Genomic DNA, 19803 nt, shown 5'->3' on the forward strand with positions numbered 1-19803 from the left:
TTTGACAATGCTGCCATATGTTGTACGAGGTGAAACCACACTATAGTTTTTGAATGCCACTTTTACTTTGTTATCCAAACATCAAAACAATTGGTGGACTGGTGATATAAATATTTGCCAAAATCAAAGTGGCTGAGGTTGAATGAGTGCCTATGAGAGCAGAACAAGAAAATTGCATCAATGTGTAGAACCGTATATGCGGGAATACACTCCTAATATCTTTTTGTATGTAGACAAGGACACTGTTTGTTTATTTTGGCAGAAGGCATCTATATCAGAGAGCAGCAGACTGCAAATGATTGGATTTTTTCTTTTTCTTTTTCTTTTTTTTTTTTTTTTTTTTTTTTTTATTTGGGGGTGGGGTCCAATTGGGCAAAAAAGATCACTGAACCCTACTGTACCAATAGACTGAGAGTCAAGTAAAGAAAGTGGGTATATGCTGTATGGAAGATGAAGTTTTCAGTATTAGAAAAGCAGCAACAAAAAAAGAGAAAAAAAAACTTCGTTTACATATTTTTATGTATGATGATGACCTCTTCACTGAAGGAAGTAGAATTTAACAAAATGTATTCAAGAAGGTGAAGTGAAAATATAGAGAAATGTTATCAGGCTACACAAAGTCAAGACGAGACTGACACTCAAAATGGATAGAAAACAATAAAAAGTTTTGTGAAGTTTTGCTTGACAAAATCACGAATGGGCATGTCGCTCACTATTGTGTCTTCTTTCGTGTATAAAGTGCGTCACTGTCCTAATAGTTTGCGCACTCAACCTACACAATTTCGGAAGAGGGTCCGAGGGTTTCCTGTAAAGCGAAGCCCTGCCCGAACATCCGGGAGTTTCTGTGTGTTTTACTCACTGTGGGCATGCGCATTAACGGCGGCAACCACTGGCCGATGGAAGTAAATAATGGCGCTCTGTGTAGTCTTGAGCCACTGACATACCATGAAGAATCGCATCCATCCAACCGCTTCTTTTATAGTTTTGCATCTCTCACACAGCTGAAACTTAAGTAGAAGAACCACCTTTGTGTCTGACGTGGTTTATGTTATTTTTTTCAAACGTAGGTAAGCAAAGACGGGCACAAAATTACAGCTACCTTTCCTGGGAGGCGTCGGTCTCTTTCCGCTGGTGAACGTCATTCAATTGATTTCTCATGCATATTTTTCTTGTGGATTTCCAGAGTCTAAAAACCGGGCCGTCGCTTTCGAGCCGAAGACCACAAAATGGAACTAAGGGTCGGGAACAAGTATCGTCTTGGTCGGAAGATCGGCAGTGGTTCTTTTGGCGACATCTACTTAGGTAAGGGCCGGTACATGGACCCTATTTCCTGGATTTTTGGCAATTTTGTGTTTTCAAAACAGAGCGACTTAGAAGCCAGCTGTAATGGCCGAACACCGCGGCGTTGGAGGTGATGTCATTCGCTTTTGTCCGTGGCAATTTCCATGTACCTAGCCCACAATTTATGACCGCGGACTTGTAAAACAAGAGCATGATCGATTATTTTTGTCTGTCCATTTTAAAGGTACAAATATTACGAATGGCGAAGAGGTGGCAATAAAGCTAGAATGTGTGAAAACAAAACATCCCCAGCTTCACATAGAAAGCAAATTTTACAAAATGATGCAGGGCGGAGGTAAGTCTTTTGTTCTGTGATAATTTTTCCAGTGTGTTGAACTGCAGTTGTGGCCAATTTCTGTCCTGTGTTTGTGATGGTGTATCACAATACCTTTCTTGCTGCCCCTAGTGACAAGTGGCGCCCGTACGTACGGCTGTGTATCGATGACTGAACGGAGGGATTGATGTCAGTTTGCCCTGTCAGGTTTCAATTTCACTGATTTTCCCCCTGTCGTGTTTGGCTTGCCAGTTTATTATGATGAAAAACGTGATTTTTCAAAATAAAATGTTTATATGTCTAGTTTGTTTATGCCAGTATTAACGCCCCCAGCTATATTGCACTGTCATTGTCGTGGAAACAAAAAAATAAAAAATAATTTTAATTATTTACACAGTGTGGGTTCAGTGTACAGGCTGTAGTGCAAGTACCCGTTCGCCCCTTAAAAAAAGTTGTTTTGATGCGACTTTCAACAGTATTCAATCTGTAATCAATTATTGTTTCTAATGAGATAGTGATATTGTGCACAAATCTCACAAAAATAAGAATAAAGGGGGTGTGTAGTGGATGAGTAATACTAGCTACATGTATTACAGACCTATAGTATGACTCTGTCGCTGATCATTATTTATGTCTAGCTGGCAGTTGTGGGAGAGGATGAGGCTCGGATCTATCAACTCTCCCAGTTCCTGTCTTTATCATGTATGTTCAAGGCTATCCTGACAAATTATTACACTGACAAGGAAGTCACTAAACACTTGATGTCACTGTGAAGTCACTGACATTGCAAGTGATTTGTCTGTTTAAGCCATGGTTGTGGCTGGGACTGTCTTTCAGCACATAACAAGAACGTACATGTAGATCAGCACACCATGATGTCATCAAAATTTAAAGCGGCTTTCAGCGTCAAGTGTATAGTAGTTTGTGTACATGTTTATGGTGTCTGTTATTGTATTTTATGTAAAGAGAGCTTAATTCTTATCGTCATGAATGAAAGAGGAATGAGATATTTTTTGTTTTTTAAATTTTATGATTTTTTTTAGTGTATAACAGATTTCTGAAAGGACAATTGTGTAATTTTGGCTAACAGACACATAACAGTGTGAGCTGTTTATACTGTCAAGTGTCACTCAAATGTCTGTCAGTACTCAGTCAACATTCCTTAAAGTGTGTACCCTAGAGACAAACAAATGTCTGTCATATGCTAGAAATAGCAGAATGTAAAATACCCAAGTGACATCATAGGCGAGGACTGAATTGTCAATTTCAATATACTTGTGAGATGATGATAAATTATTTGATGTTGGCAATCCACTCTAAACACAAGCTCATGAAATGGATGAATGCATCAAGAATGTAGCAATATTCTGTACAAATAGTTTCTTAACATAAAACAGTCGTGATTACACTGTTAAAACTAACAGCAGTGTATGATGTCTGTATAACAATTATTTCTTTGAAGCTACAAATATGGTTACCTGCTTCTAACGTAAAATGAAAATTAGTTTATTTTTTGTGTTGGATACGTAGATGAAATAATTTCTGTATTGAGTGAACTGTGTGACAGTGCTCGAAGTGCAGGTCAGCCAGGCTCATTAGTCATACTAACACCCTGTGTCGTTGCAAAACTGTGATGAATAAATTATCCTTTTGAATTTGTCATTGTCACTTGGTGGGCAGCCATAATCGGTAGTTTTTTGAAAAAGAACAATATGTGTCTTGTTTGTTTAAAACAATCCCGATCAGTTGTGCAAAAACATCAGATTAAGTGGAACACACTATCTACACCTTAGTCATCAATAGACATACCGGTATATAGAAGTCTTGCCTGTGGTGTGTGACAGTCACTGTCATTCATCATTACATTTTTATGCCTGAAAATGTTACATTTTATGCTTTTTGTTAGACCAAACACTTATTACAGCTCTAAACATTTGCAAACAGCAAGACAAATACGTTGATAAATTCTAAGTAACCTTTGCCTTACATCCTCATGTATTTTCATGAATCATTGAATATATTGTATCTGTGGTAGTAATCTCTTATACGTTGAAAAAAAAAGATAAATTGAAAATTTGCATTTTTAGAAGAAATAAATCAGACTGCCAAAAATTATGTGCAGTTTATGAAATAGGCATATATTTAGCAAGTCTTGCTGTAGGTAGACAGGCCAGTGGATGTTGTTCATAACTGTTCGACGCGAGTCAACAGCTGAGGGAAACAAAGAAAGTGATTTAAATACTGGGGGTGAGGTATTATACGCCGGAGAGCATCTTTCTGCAGAAAGCTGTCTTGGCTTTGCAAACCGTGTAGGTCACTTGGTCACCAGTCTATGAATTGTGTAACTTCCGTCAAAAGGAAAATCCTTGGTGGGCATTGAATTCTTTGTTACCCATGCACCGTTGATCCCATTCTCCATGCCAGAAAGATCTAAAGCGAGGGGAAGAAAATCCATAGAACCTTTGCTGTTTACATCGCGATAGTGGTCCCTAGCCCATGTAGTGTAGTCCTGTTTATGAAAGTCAGAGACAATGATATATGATGTGACAGAGGCCAAGTGTTTGCTAACTTAATGAGTTCAATAGTGGCACTATCATCATTACTTTTGTCATTTCCTGTCCTTAGAAATATTGCCATGTTCAGCTTGCATTGTGTCCATCAAGAGCTTCACATATGATCTCAGATGATTTTCAAAATGATTATATACTTGTTCCAGGGATAGAAATACTTTTTTATTTCTTGTGGCAAAAGTTTGCCACTGGATATGAAATCTGGTGGCAATTATGAAAAATCTGGTGGCAGTTTAACACATTATGTGATCGGTATAATACAACATTTTGTCATTGCCACATACTCATTCTAATTTATTAATTCTTGAAAATATGGTGAGTACACGTCACAAAAAGTCAACCCATACTGCATGCCTCGAAAAAAAGTTTCAAACTTACTAACCGTGGGACACGTGAATTTCATTTTTACTTGCCCGAGAGGAAAAAGTACTTGCCCTAAATTTCTAATAACTGTACCAGTAATTTGTAACAGAGAGCAACAGTTTGGCCATATGGAGTGAATTCAAAGAGGGAAAAAACAGATTCAAACAAGAACTACATCTTGTTAAAATGAAGGACTATTACCAAATCTGAAATGTCCCAGAAGAAATGTGAGAATACTTTAGTCTTTTCTGTAGATTTTGGCCATTTAGAAAACATCTTTGAATTTGGAATTTTTCCACAACCTAGTCCAAATTAAAATCTTTGCATAAGAGTAATAAGATTGTGTGATTTGCCGAGATCTATGGCTTTGAATAAGTTTACATCCATTTACAAAGCACATGGTGAAATTACACTATCGTGTGAAGCCGATCGACTGTCATACAACTCATACGCTTGCACAAAGAGAATGGCAACCACTGTCAAGAGCATACCACTTTACGGCACACATGCAAAACAGTGAGTTCACTCCATGTCGTAGGAGAGAACATGTCGCAAAACTCTATTTTTACGACTTTTTGTGTTTTACAACAGCAAGAACGATTATTTTGCGATGTCGGGCGGATTTTCAAGGGTTTTCAGAAAACACTTCTGAGTGTTGAAGGACTTACAATGATTGTAGACGGGTACAGACCTAATGAAATACGTTTTCAAGCTTGAATTGTCCAGAGCTTAGTTAATTCAACCGCTGGTGGACTTGCCCGTCGGACGGGAAGCATATTGATTTTAATTGCCCGACCGCAAAATTCAATAGCAACGGGCGTCGGGCGATAGGAATTTTTGAGCCTGTACTGGCTAATGAATTGCAAGTATTTATTATTATTTAAATCACGCATGCTGCAGTTTGGCTTTGTTTTCAAAATGTCACAACATGCTTTTATCTTGTGCCCTATGACTGCATTATGCGGCTTATCACAGAGAACAACAACATGTCAAGTGTACAAAAGCTGCTGTCATCGATATGGAGATTAGCCAATCACAAGTTTGGATTCACGCTATGTTTTCATTCATGCCAAAATGTCGCAATTAGTTTGGGGTTTTTTTTCTAATGAGTTTTTTCCGCCGTCCGACAACGCATGTTCCTTCAGTGTTCCTTCAATCAAGCCGTAGGATCGATGACATGATGACCCAAAATTTAGTGGCAGAAAAATACCACCAGAAAAATAATTTGGTGGCAGATTGACAGTTTTTGGTGGCAAATGCCACCATTGCCACCGATTATTTCGAACACTGTTGTTCAGTCGATAACATCTATTTTGAAACTGACTTCACTTGCTCTGACAATCGAGAATTTACTCCCTCAATCACTTGGACGAGAAACTTAATCTGTCTCTGACGTCGTATCGTATTACATGCATACAAAGAAGCTCCAATTCATCTGTTTTGCCTTTAGAATGGCTAGCTACATGTGTCATGTGTTGGAAGTCTTGATATTAATTACACACAGGTTCTGAACAGCAGTTTGATTTTTTTCCCCTCTCTCTCCACAGTTGGCATCCCTACAATAAAATGGTGCGGTGCGGAAGGAGATTACAATGTTATGGTGATGGAGCTTCTTGGTCCCAGCCTCGAAGACCTCTTCAATTTTTGTTCCAGAAAATTTAGCCTTAAAACAGTTTTACTCCTAGCCGATCAGTTGGTAAGTTTCGCAAGTCAAAGCATAATATTGCATCCTACCGAGCCCTGTTTATGGATAGTGTGCAAAGATATGTGCTATTAGATGCGGTATCGTGTTTCTCAGAGCCATATGTTGAGAAAGGAAATGGTGAATTCCAATGTTTCATCCTGCTATAATATGTCCAATTCTCTTCCTGTTCAATCTCATTTGTTAGTAATAGGGACATTTTACCCATCCCGTAAGATAACACAATGTCAGGTACACCATTTTATTTGGAGAGTGGGTTTAATGGGTGTCAGTTGGCTTGTAGTGCAGCCATATTTCAGTGGCAGTGCTTGGCCAATCATTTGAACTTCGTTCCACCAAGTGGGACAGCAGCTGGCAAATTTCTCTGCATGCTGATTTCAAACATGTGAGACTTAACAAATTTGAAAATAAAAAATTGAATTACTGCTGGCTCAGGAATCTTCCAGTTTGCATTGTTTGTGATATTTTGAGGTAAATGACAGGTCAAACCATCAAAACAGAAAGACAGGAAATTGTATCTCTTGTGTGTAAATTTGGGGTGGGATATGGATAGCTGATATTGATAATCAGCAAAAGTGTGTAAGAGGGTTGGAGAATACAAGCTTGACCCATTTTCTCTGAATTCTAAACAAAAAAAATTCTCGTCGACCAGATTGTTGTCATAGTGTGTGAAAAGGTGTGAAATGCTGGTCCATAGTAAATGATCAAAACGTTCAACCCCAGACAGACAACTATCAAATCAACTTTGCCATGGATCTGATACAATGGTCAACATTCTTGTGATAATGAGCCAAGTGAAGCTTAAATTCCGAGTCTGTGTATCCCAGAGGTTGGTCTTTCCCAGACTGAGTGCAGGCATTCTATCGTTTCAGTTTGTTGCCTGCATCAGCAGAACTTGCCAATTTAATACAGTAGTCTCTGTGTTACTAATTTACACTGCCTAGTTTGCCCTGCCCTGGTTTCATTTTTTTAAACTATTTATTTTTAAAAAACTGTTGAATTAACACAGCCTGGTTGCTAGAACTGCAGTGTTTCAGTATAGGAAGAGTGGTGTAGTGTCAGATCTCTGTCAGAGTTATTCCCTGAATGGTTATAGTCATACCAGATGACTCATTTCGATACAGTGCACCATTCTGAAGAAGTAATGGCTGGTGACGGGTCAGGGAGAGCGGGGACGAAAGAGCACTTTCTAGTCCTAATCCCATATCACTATCAAAGGATAGATTTGAGGTGTTGAATGTTTGCATTTAGGCGTATAATGTAACCTTTAATCACATGGTTCACAAGAAAACTTGTCACTTTCTCCCCGTTATGAAAACTACTGTGGTGGGTAGGGTCAGTGTGCAACTCAAGTATGTGATGTTTTCAGGACATTCAATATATGTTTCTCAGAAGTATTTAATATGCAGCCACGCACCATGCAGAGAATTTGAACCCCAGAAATCCCCCAGTTGAAAGAAGTGATGTTCAGTGCTTCAGTGAACAACCAATTTTAATCACGTATTCAGTTTGTTTCTGGAATATGAGCATAACGTTCCCAGGGTGTGCAGGTTATGCGTCTCACAGTGGGTGTTTATATTTTTACCTCCCATTTGCCATACATATATGGCAATTGGGAGGTTATATGGTTGGAAAAAGTCTGTATGTGAGATGTCTGTCTGTATGTATGTATGTATGTATGTATGTATGTATGTATGGATGTCTGTCCGTCCAATGCAAAAACTCCGAAACTGCTGCACGTATTAAGCTGATTTTTGGTGTAGTGATGCCATATATGGTGTAGATGTGCCGTTGTTAAAATGAACTTTTTAGTCTCATAGATATGCAAATGAGGTAGAAAAAAATAGCGAAAATGGTCAAAAATCAATAACTCAGGAACTACTCATCTGATCATTGTCATATTTGGGTTTTAGGTACCTTAGGCCCAACTCATTTAAACATATAGATTTGATGTCAATATTTGATGCTTTCTATTTTTAATGAATTTTTTTCTTTCTTTTTTGCCATTTTAGTAAAAAAATGTTTTTCTCTTAAACCAATGGTTGGATCGTTTTAAAATTTGGCGTGCAGGTGATTTGTGATAACTCAAAATAGAATGCATCAAAATAATGACTAATTTGCATATTTGTATTTTTGGCAATTTTTGCCATTTTTGGTTAAAAAAATCTTCTTTGAAACTGTGTATGCCATTACTTTCTAATTGGGTGTGCAGGTTCCTAGGAGTGACCTGAAGATGACTCTGTGAACTCAATCTGAAATTTGCAAATTTTGTGGTACTTTTTGTCATGCTTTCAAATTTGGTACACAGGTGAAATGTAGTAGGTCATTCATTCAAAGTCAAGTACTGCCTGTGTGAATGAGCAGATTATGATTGTGCTGTTCCAGGCTGAGGTGCTATTTATATGAATGATGCAATGTTTGATGGTAATTGATGTTTTAACTGAATTTGACTAATTCATTGTATGTAACTCTTGTACTGTATAAACCCTATCAATTCACCCAGAAAAAAATAATTAATATGATTTTAAATAATTAAATTAATTAGGAAATCAACAAAGCCAAAATAATTTTAGTGAATTATTATTAGAAAGTTTAACTATTTTGACAGTTCATAGTGAAATGCTTACCATCTTGGAGGATTAAAACATGTAAAGGCAACTTTCCTGAATCCCAACTTTGACATATTCTGAACCGTCATATATTGTGTTCTGTATGTTATCTAAAAGAAATTGCTCATAATAGTTTGTCATGATAGGTTGGTCAAATAAATAGAGATAGAGAAAGTTCCAATTTCCATTTATGGTTGACTTGGTAAGGATAAAATAAAATTACTGTTTGAGGGAGAAAATAGAGTGGTCAATTAAAAGAGTGGTAAAGTGATAGGGTTTTTATGGTAAAGCCGGGCTGTAAGATTCCTCATGTGCTATTTATAGCAGTTATGCAATCTGTGTAAACAATGCAATGAAAGTGTTACATGATTCCTTATAATGCTTTTGATGACCTTGAACTTTTTAAGTTGCAAACATTTGTCTCTTCTTTGTGTTTTCTCTGAGTACCTACAGGCTCAACTTATTCAACAGAACTTACTTGCAATGTTAATTTGAAAGTTAAAATGTGCTTGGTTAATAGGATGAAAATACTGATAAAGATATCCAGCTGAAGATTCTTTATAACCTGACAGATATGCTGTTTTTATGACATAAATCTTGATAAGCAAGTCTTGTTTTAGAATGTAATTAATCTTGTTTGTATTGTTATAAGCAGCAGTATCAAGTTGAACAAGTTGATATTGACAAGTTAGTCGGCTGTTGGAGGTTGAAAGCTGTAAAAATAAATGTATGCATGTCTGTCTGTATGTATGTATGTATGTATGTATGTATGTATGTATGTTAGTTAGCATGTGCGGATGTATGTCCATCCACATTAAAAACTCCTAAATCGCAGCAGCTACCATCTTAGTATTTTGTGGACAGGTTCACCCAGGGGTGGAAATGTGAATTTGTTGAAATAAACATGTCAAAGTCCAAAATATACAAATGAAGGGAAAAAAGGAAAGATCCTGCAAATTGCTAAAACCCTGTAACCACTGGTCAGATTTGGTTGGAACTTGGTATGCAGGCTCTTTATAGTGACTTAAGTTACATTTCTTCAAATTGTGGTGAAATTTTCGAAAGTTGTATTTTTCGGGCGATTTTCCTGTTTTTTGTCAAAAAATCTTCTTTTCTGAAAGCGCTGATCCAATTGCCTCGAAAACTTGTATGTATGATCCTAGGGTTGGCCTTTGTCAGATTTGTTCAAATTGTGGTGAAATTTTCATATTTGTATTTTTGGGGTAATTTTTCCCATTTTTTTTCAAAAAATCATTTTCTCCCAAAGTATTTGTTGGATTGCTGTAAAACACGATAGTCTTGATCCTAGGGTTGTTTTCTGTCAGATGTGTAAAAGTCATTATGAGATGGAGCATTTCATATTGCCGGGGTATAAGATTAATTGGGACTTGCAATGGAATTTTCTTAGTCATCCTGTAAGAATGCAATGTCATGTGTGTACTAGTACTTAGTATCTCTGTAAAATGGGAGGACAGTGTCATTGACACTATTTTTAAGTTTGTACTTGTAATTTAATTAGGTTTGTCATGCATTGTTCAGTGGATCTAAAAGGCTTTCCTGTTATTCAGTTTTGGGCTTCAGTGGTCTTTATCGCTGTGTATCTCTCTATTCAAATCACACAATTGGTCTTTCAAATGAGGCCCAAATGATGTTGTACAGTGCCCGCATTGGTTAGGACTTCCTTCTCCCTAAAAAAATATGGAAGCTGTTTCCAGTGTGAGTATTAAAGGCCATGATATAATTCCTTAGAATTCCATCTTTTATCACATAACACTTTCATGTTTGTCATGATTTGTTTATCTTTTGTACCATTAATAATAAAATAAATCGTACCAAATTAAATTTTACCCGCCATTATTTTATTCATGTCCTTACAGGCCTGTATAATAATATTGACACCAAAAGTATTATCTTAAAAACAAATCTAATATTGTCTTATAATCATAAAAGGTCCAGTAGCTGTAACTTTTGATGACTTTTTTCACAATTTTGTTTTGTATGTCAATTACAAGTTCTTTTTTCATTTCCCAAAGCATGTCGAAACCTAACTATTTACCTTGTCAACAAATCGTCTATATGTGTTAAATGCACTTTTGTTATTTACGTTTGAAATATAGTCTGGACCAGAATACCCTTGTTAACAATATCTGTGCAGTCTGTACGTTTTACAGGCTGAAATGACACACTCAACACTGCGCATCTCAATATGCTTTCAGAAAAAACTGCAGTTGAAATTTTTAAAAGTAAAAAAAAGGATCATAAAAAAATGACATTTACTGGCCCTTTTAAAAGAAGCGGATGACCTCATAAACGTCAATAAAACTTTTGATTGTATACTAGTTTTGACTGCATGACAGTTCTGTGCAAATGTGATTATCAGCAACTTCCCAAAGGGTCTGAAAGAAAGCTTGTTGACAACTGTCCCTGAAGTTTACGTGATTGATTGGTTTTATGATGTAAGACAGGAAGCTGGTAGTACATCTGATAAACTGTTCTTCAGTCTCATTGAAGCTTTCTCTTCCACAAGCAACAGTGGTTTCAGCAGATAAGAGAAATTTTGAGAGTAGTATACGATCCTCTGTAACCATACAAAAACAAAACAAAAAGCAAGCAGCTTTTGGTGAATTTACACACATGTGTAAAGAAAGTTCATTTGTTTGACATACGGCAGCAAAATGACTTATAAAAGGATAGAAAAAATGAATGCTTGTAGTAAGTGAGGAATTTACAGTTGCAAAAGGGAGGCCTCTTCCTCTTATCCCATGCCTTTGGCAAGTGGAATGTTTTTTGAAGTCGATGGAAAAATAATTCACTTGCCCCGCAGACAAGCTGGCACTTACTATGCACAATGGTATAACTAACTACATCGCTTGCAGCTGGCTCTACATGCACCCAGTGTAAAGACAAGTAACATTTTCCCTCAGGAAAATCAAAATTAATTCTCTTCACTGTCAAGTGCAGTTCAGTAGTTGAGCTGAAAAGCCATTCCATTTAAGGAATGTGGAAATCCATTTGTGGAAAAGATGTCTTCAGCGTGTTATTAAAGAGTTAAATTTAAATTTGATCGCGGTTGGAGTTTCTATCAGTTGATGTTATATCATGAAAGAGGTAAAATTACGTCTTGCCCATTAGTTGCTGTCAGGTTAAAAGAACTCTGTGTTTCTCACTCTGAAAGGATTTTTTGCCCTGAAATCATTTTCTGGTTATGGAGGCATTTACAGAACGTGCACATTAAAGACTGGTCATTGTTGTCAAAATTAGCCATCAAAACTTTTCACTGATTTGCCAAGTTGCATATATAGAAACTCCCTGAGGGTGAGAGTTGCCAACAAATACAGCTGTTCACTTTGGCATCTGATTGGAAAACTGACACGTGCTCTGTGCCATTAATGTTTGAAGGGTTTACTGTTTGTATTGTATGTTTGTGAGTAAGCTTTCGGTCAAATGTTCTTGACATTGCAATGTAACAACCAGAAGTGTGTGAGCAAAAAAATCTCAGTCACGGAAAGTAGGGCCCTGGACGTAGTGAAGTTACCCAAACAAAGGTCCTTTTCATGCATTAGATAGCTTAGACAGCGTCTTGTATCTGCTTCAGAAAATCTCATTGATCCATTCATCGTAACCGACTCTTTCTTTGTTCTCCACTCTAACCCGACAGATCAGCAGGATCGAATACATTCACTCCAAGAACTTCATCCACCGTGATGTGAAACCAGACAATTTCCTCATGGGGCTGGGTAAAAAAGGCAATCTTGTATATATCATAGACTTTGGGTTAGCCAAGAAGTACAGAGACGCAAGAACACATCAACACATACCCTACAGGGAAAACAAAAATCTTACAGGCACAGCCAGATATGCCAGCATCAATACACATTTAGGAATAGGTGAGTTGTTTGGTTTCTCTGCTTCTGTTTTACATTCAGAAGATAATACATTGACCAGCCGAGCTCTAATTACATCACCAGAGCTAAAAATAGTTCAATATCACAATGCATAAAATAGTCTGTCGCAGGCTTAGACGTCAGTGTACATGCTGAGTGTTTTAAAGCGCTTGGGAATGGCCTTGGGTAGACTTTCCTTGCATTAAACATGGTATTACACTTCAAAAATTTCTACTTTATTACGAAACACAGTTGCCGTAAGTTCATATTCAACCTGCAAAACATTACATATCCAGTGGAGAAAGAAGGAAATAGAAATGTCCGTACATCCTCATTAACAGGGCTTTCGGAAATATTTATCACAAATATTTATGTGGTAGTGGTGGCAGTCGGTACATGTGACTTCACTGAATAAATAATGAATGAATGAAAATTATTTTTTACATAATGAGGGGATTTTCATCTTGTTGAACCCTTCAGGCTGTTATGGACATTTTTTCATTGCCATCTGGGTCAGAGGTAAAAAAAAATGGCCTTGATTGTGTAAAGGTTAGTCCGATCAACTGGTTTGAGCTGGAACAGAGTCCAAATGACAATGTTCCTCTGACCTCTGCAGTGCAGACTTCACGTGACCGGGCGCTGCAAACAAACACACACGCTTCAAAAGGCACATGCAGAGGAACACCCCAGAGGAATACCTGTCTCAACAATTCAGTCACTTTTGCATATGTTTTTGTTTGTCCTGCAGTGGTTTGAATTCTGGGTTAAAACCCATTGCAGTTATTAGACCAGGGAAAAGAAAACCATTTTGTGTTCAACAAAAGTGTTCTATTATACACTTTGAATGAGTCTGTGTATGTTTAGATTTTAAGCTGAACACTCCCTAATGATCACCATTGAGCGGGGATTTGTCCGGGGTCATTGTCCTGACCCGCAGACAATAGACTTCCCATGGTGCACTGCAGGAGAGTTGCCCTGTCATGAGATGTTCTCACAATGATACTGTCTTGTCACCACTGATTAGACTTGCGCTCATCAAGCAAGGTCAAGTAAAGGAATAAGGAAAAAGGCAGCACAAATTCTATTCAGGCAGTACGCGCCTCAAAACTGAAATACAAACTTTTGCTTAAACTTTCTGCAAGGAAGCTTTACACCATTCCCTTTCGAAATCAAGAATAAAAATCTGGGATCACAGTGGACAATTTGCTACCAAAGAAACAAATTACACTTTATTTAGTGGTATTTGAAATTCAAAATTGGCGCCATGCCTATGTTAAATTCATTGGGAAAAATTAAAGTTTCCATTTTCGCAAAAATGAGACCATAACAATTTTATTCATTCCTAGAGCTTCAAAATGAGCCCACACAAGTGGTACTGTAAATCAGAAAATATTGTAAAAAATTTGGAATCCAAATACCTGTCCCCAAGGCTGGCGTATTACCATAATACCTTAATCATAGCTTTGAAGGAGGCTGGCCAAATATTAACACAACGGACAGGTATTCTGGTAGATTTATAAGATAAGAAAATATCCTTGGAGAGGGCAACTGTAATCCTACTTGAAGGGAAATTAGAATGTCATTGTAACCCCTCCCTGTTGCCCTGCAGCACACAGGTCTTATGTACTGTTGAATAAATATGGAGTTTGTGCAGTTTTCAGGAATGATTGAGTTCTCTCTGTAGTCTCTCCACATTTTAATAGTATTTTTACACTGATGGAAATTCTCCGCATGGTCAAGGTAGTTCAACATAATTCTTTTCCTTCTATTCAGAACAAAGTTTCGGGGGGGGGGGGGGGGGGGGTATGTAATGCTTGTTTCTTACTTCAAAATGTTGTCAGTTGTTACTCAAGCTGTCAGAATGTAGTTTTACAGTTACCGAATATTCCTTGTGTGACCAGTCATGTCAACATTGCCTTTTTTCTCCTTCCGCAGAACAAAGTCGGCGAGATGATTTAGAATCACTCGGTTACATGCTCATGTACTACAATCTTGGCAGTCTACCATGGCAGGGTTTAAAAGCAGCCACAAAGAGACAAAAATATGAGAGGATAAGTGAAAAGAAGATGTCGACGCCGATAGAAGTCCTTTGTAAAGGTTTTCCATGTAGGTGTTACCTTGCTGCGGGGTTCTTAGCTTCCGACCTTTTCCTTTTTTTCCGATCTTTATCTCGTCTCTTCATCTTCCTTCTCATCACATTTAATCTCACCACTTAACTTTCAGCCACTGTGAATGCTAATGCCTGATCACACTACATAATACTCCTGTTTTTTTTCTCTTTTTTTATGTTTTCCGTCCAACAGCCGAGTTTGCAACATACCTGAATTACACTCGGTCATTACGATTTGACGAGAAGCCCGACTACTCCTATCTCCGGCAACTTTTTCGCAATCTGTTCCATAGGCAAGGTTTCACATATGACTACGTCTTTGATTGGAACTTGCTTAAGTTTGTAAGTATTTCATTTCCCCTGCCAAATGTCGGTTAATTGTAATTTGGTTTGTCCCCACTACAGCGGAGTTTGCAACGTACCTGAATTATGTCCGATCCTTGGGCTTTGAAGACAAGCCTGATTATTCGTACCTACGACAACTCTTCCGAAATCTCTTCCATAGAAAAGGTTTCACCTATGACTATGTCTTTGATTGGAACATCCTCAAACTCAATGTAAGTACTCTATTTGTTCACGACGGCCAGCAAAAGACGTGCTAAAACCAAAATTCTGAGAGAAAAATTATGTGTGTCAACACGTACACTTGGTGAAGGGTTTTGGAGGTGTAAAGTGATTGGGTACAACAGTAGCAAACTCCATCTGTCAGTCACTAACCACTTTCATACGTTAGAGTGGGCAGTTCTCCTCGCTAATAATAGTGTTTGAGAATGGTCCATCTAACAGGCTATCCACAGGTAGGCAACCTAGTTTCCTCTCATACATGTCTGCGTCAGTAGTTTTTTCCCCCCGGAATGTCTTACTCCCTGCTCTGTTAGTAGTTGTATTGTCAATGCCATGCCTTGTGAAAGGTAACCCTTTCGGAAAGGCATGACAGTTCTAACTTGTGTTTGCCAACACTTGACACTTGTTTCGCAATTTGTCTGACACTAACCTGCATGTTGCTGTAGCTTACGGTTGCTAAAACCGAAATGGCAGATTTTGAAATGCCTCTATGAACTACCAAAGCTACAAAGTCCCGTAGTTGTTGTTTACGCAGGTACACTTAGACGCAGGTACACTTAGCACTACTTGTAGTATGTGTTGCACCCAATTTAAATCAAACTGACCATGGCTTTTAACTCCCTTTCCTGGATGCAGGGAGGCAGCAGTAGGGGTCACACGGAAGATGACAGGAGGGACCGTGAAGACAGACACCACCCTCGTAGTTCTACCACCCGGGCGCTAGCAGGCACAGCCAAGCTAAAACAGGATTCAGGGCCTATGCCAATGGGTGCAGGCGCACCAAGCCCTGCCCCTGGTAAGTTATCACATCCCAAACAGAAGCAGAACTGGGGATGGGTGTAGTTCATACCACATTGTAGCTGTCATTTCACGCCTTGCCGCTGGTGTACCTCACTTTCATTTGTACGTGGACTTGTTCTCAGAGATCAAACAGAACTTTTGTGTCATTCCGCAGTAGCCCAGTAGTTCTTGACTTGCCATCATTTTCATGTGTGACTGCGTTTTTCTTGACTACACATTTTCACCACATTAATTCTGTATAGCCAGCATAAAGCAATTCTTGTTCTCCATCTTTGCCTTCTGTAACATTACATCTTGTCATTTCATCCGATCAAAGTCTGTCAGTATCTTCCCTGCTACTGCAATCATAGTACCAATGTGCAAAAAACTGATTCATCAACGAGTGGTATCAAGGTCTACCTGTCAGTCAGATGATTTGAGAATATGCCCTGAATGTTAATCAAGAGTAAATATTTTGTTTGTACCTGCTCAGAGCAGTTGTGAGAAGACATTCAAAATGTCAATGTTTGGTAACATTGTAAAAATTCAGCAATAATAAGCCTGAAACTATAACTGATCACAGCAGATGCTGAACTTGCATCTTGAACAAATTGCAGTAGAAGGGACTTTTATTCTTCTCTCAGGGCAAAGAAAAAAAAAAATTCATGACACAGAGAGTTTTTTTTTCTCATTTCTCGTGCATGTCTGTTCCACCATAGGACTTGGTGCTAGTCATGACCCATCAGTAGGCTGTAGTAGAACTAAACCCACTAACAGACACAAACCACATGAATCCCGAAGTGGAAGAAATAGAGTTACGCTTCCTGAACCCCACCATGACTAATCAACACAAACTAGGGATAAAAAAAGACAGGTCTTACACTTATGCTTTCTTTCTTTAAAAGATTCTTTTTTATCTCTTTCTGCTTTTTAACTGAATCAGTTTTCTTTGTTGTCGTATTTACATGTTTTTAGGCTTTTGAGTATTCATGTTTCTTAGAACTGAGATTATATAAAAAAAAATGAATAATGACTATGATGGTAGGAGTAGACAGTTTTGTAGCTTTATGTGTCACTCCATGTGTCATTTAGTACTAAAAAAGTCACAACCACTGTAAACCGTAGTTTCACTCTACCACTTTTGTGTAGACTTACAGTTGTCATACAGTCCTGTTGGTACCATAATTTACTTTGTCAGCCTCCCTCTACAAGTTCAGTCGTACTTCCACATAGGGAGGAGTTTCGTGTGTATCGCAGATCAAGTGTTCAAATTTTTTTTCATTTCCCCGCGAGATATGACAAATCTTTTTTGTTTTTCATAGCAATTGCCTGTTTACAGCTAAGACAATAAGAGTACACATGATCAGCTGATTTCACATTTGCAATATGAGTTTCAAAAATATGAATTTCTTCTATCAAATAATTACATTGTTGGTAATACAGTATTGTATGATAGCTGTAAGGTTCATATTGTCAGTTCACTTCTGTCCAGTGCGTTTTTTCGCCCAATTTGAGTGCCAACTGCACCATCCTCGTCTCTGCCATTGTCAACTTCCCAACCTGTAGACCAAAACAAAAAAATGCAGGGCAGTGTTGTACACCGTCCATCTTATCGCTTTTGCATATTACTCAGCCAATCCATCTTCCCGTCCAGTGTCACGAGCCGAGGCACAGAGAAACGTCAGCCGCCGACTACACAGAGGAGTGCCGCCCATATCAAGTGCTGACCCGCTCAGAAGAGAACCGACGCGCATGTCGGCGTCGTACGCAACAATGAATGGTATGGGTAGTGGACCAATCCGACCAGACACTGCTCTCAAAGACAGGGAGCCTGACACAACAGCCAGGTCGTCATCCTCAAGATATCTGAAGAAATGAGCAAACTTTTTTTTTACCAACGGGGGATGCCTGAGATTTCAATGATATTTAATTTGAGAAGACAAATGGCACCGAACAATTGAGAGGTTTTCACTGACAAGCTCAAGTTGCGCAGAGCATGGAAGGTTTTCGCAGACAAGCTCAAGCCATCCAAGACTGTTTGATAAATTATTACATTGGTGCGAGTGTGCTTTGGCTTTGAAGGTTACGTTACATTAATATAAAACTTAAAAAACGTGAACCAGGAAATAAAGCCATGGAGCTCGCTTGGAAACTACTTGTACTTGTAGCTTACGTATATATATATTTTCCGTGAAACACTGGATCATTCGCCAAAACTTGATTCCTATAATATGAGGACTATATGGACATTACACATGATAACATGGACTGGCGAAGCGTGTTTTAAACCCAAATGCTCCTGTGTGTGGATTTCTTCTGGGAGAGAGGATCCTTAAAAAAAACTGTGGCCAGTGTGAGCACACAGACTTTGACTCACAATCATCCCAACTTTGACGGGAACTAAGACTTCATCAGGACTGGAAAAAATCCCTTTTCAATCCGCGACTAATCTTCGTTGTTTCCAACGCTGAAGTATATGATTTGTTTTTCCTTTTCGTTTCAGTCCTGCTTTCAGAGAGAACAATTTTGATACACCAACATCTGTCGTTGTGCTATTATGTGGATTATAGTAACAGAAAAACTATTAAGACTGTTTTTAAAAACAGAAATGTCCCCCCTCCCCCCAAACTTTTTGTGTACCATTTTGTGTGAGATAAATGTAAATATAAGAAGAACTTTGCATGTTACCTGTGGTAGGATCACTGCGTTCAGAGATGAAAAATTCTTAAAATAAGTTTGTACTTTTTTTTCTTTTCACTCGTATCAAGACCGATGTAATGTGTTTATGTTTTCCACTCCTAGCCTAAAAAAAAAGGCAAATTAATTGTACTGATGATAATTTTGGATCGCATAGAAAGATCCATATTGATCTTATCTCCGGTAAATTTGTTATGTAGCACCACAAGCCAAGCTGTTGCAACAAGTCACACAAAGTACCTTGTTATGGTGTGTGCATGTGTGCGTGTTTATTTACAGATGTTGAATGGTAGACAGCGCAGTGTAGCAGCAATGCCCACTCAGATGTTATTCAATGCATTATTTGATCTCCATATGTCCCGTGTCTCCACATCCAATCATATCACAGCAGAGGTTTCAAAAATGCAAATTATCTCAGCTTGTGTGTCAGGAATCCAGGTTTTATTCCTAACACAAGTTGTATAATTTTTTTAATTTGTTTATTTTTTTTTCCAGTTATTCACAATAATTCAGGGTTCACAAAGCAAGTTGGAGACACCGTGACTTTTTAAATAGTGCATATTCACAAAGACTTTGTCGAAGTGTAAAGTTTTGTGAGCTTTTTTTTGTTGTTCTGTTTGTGCATGTGCAGGTTATCCGAGTCTTGAAATCTTGTCATTACAACACAGCGGTTCTACCACCAATGTTCATAATTATGTGTGTGTAGTAATATAGATACAGAAATCATCCTTGCATCGATATTTTTTTTTTAATCACAGTTTCTTTCTCAGCATTCTTGTAGATCTCTGATGATGTCCTTTTTCATTTGTGGTGATTCTTCCGACAGTACTTTTTGTTTACTCGTTTTCATTTCTTCATCCTAGTTCCTCCAATAAAGATTTCAACTGTACAGCATTTCCATAAAACAAA

At 38.0% G+C, this 19803-nt stretch overlaps 1 protein-coding gene across 12 annotated transcripts; it reads left to right on the top strand.

Moving 5' to 3' along the window:
* Positions 1-763: 763 nt before the first annotated feature.
* LOC139151220 (casein kinase I-like) lies at positions 764-19803 on the top strand. 12 transcript variants are annotated; one of them, XM_070723865.1, is made up of 10 exons: positions 867-1067; positions 1184-1302; positions 1526-1636; positions 6096-6244; positions 12518-12746; positions 14679-14849; positions 15047-15195; positions 16054-16213; positions 16917-17071; positions 17831-19803. In XM_070723865.1, exons 2-9 carry the CDS (start codon positions 1227-1229, stop codon positions 17039-17041), a joined length of 1170 nt encoding a protein of 389 aa, XP_070579966.1. In that variant the 5' UTR covers positions 867-1067; positions 1184-1226; the 3' UTR covers positions 17042-17071; positions 17831-19803. The 12 variants fall into 12 exon arrangements, with proteins under 12 accessions (XP_070579962.1, XP_070579966.1, XP_070579967.1 ...); XM_070723866.1 differs by having other exon boundaries at positions 17852-19803; XM_070723863.1 differs by lacking the exon at positions 15047-15195 and adding an exon at positions 15259-15410.

Source organism: Ptychodera flava, chromosome 15 (assembly GCF_041260155.1).
Source record: "Ptychodera flava strain L36383 chromosome 15, AS_Pfla_20210202, whole genome shotgun sequence".
NCBI classification, from domain to species: Eukaryota; Metazoa; Hemichordata; class Enteropneusta; family Ptychoderidae; genus Ptychodera; species Ptychodera flava.

Coding starts and splice junctions, on each gene's coding strand:
- LOC139151220 (XM_070723854.1), top strand. CDS start 1,227: ATGGAACTAAGGGTCGGGAACAAGTATCGTCTTGGTCGGAAGATCGGC. Junction 12,747..14,678: donor CAATACACATTTAGGAATAG/GTGAGTTGTTTG, acceptor CTCCTTCCGCAG/AACAAAGTCGGCGAGATGAT. Junction 16,214..17,830: donor CGCACCAAGCCCTGCCCCTG/GTAAGTTATCAC, acceptor CATATTACTCAG/CCAATCCATCTTCCCGTCCA.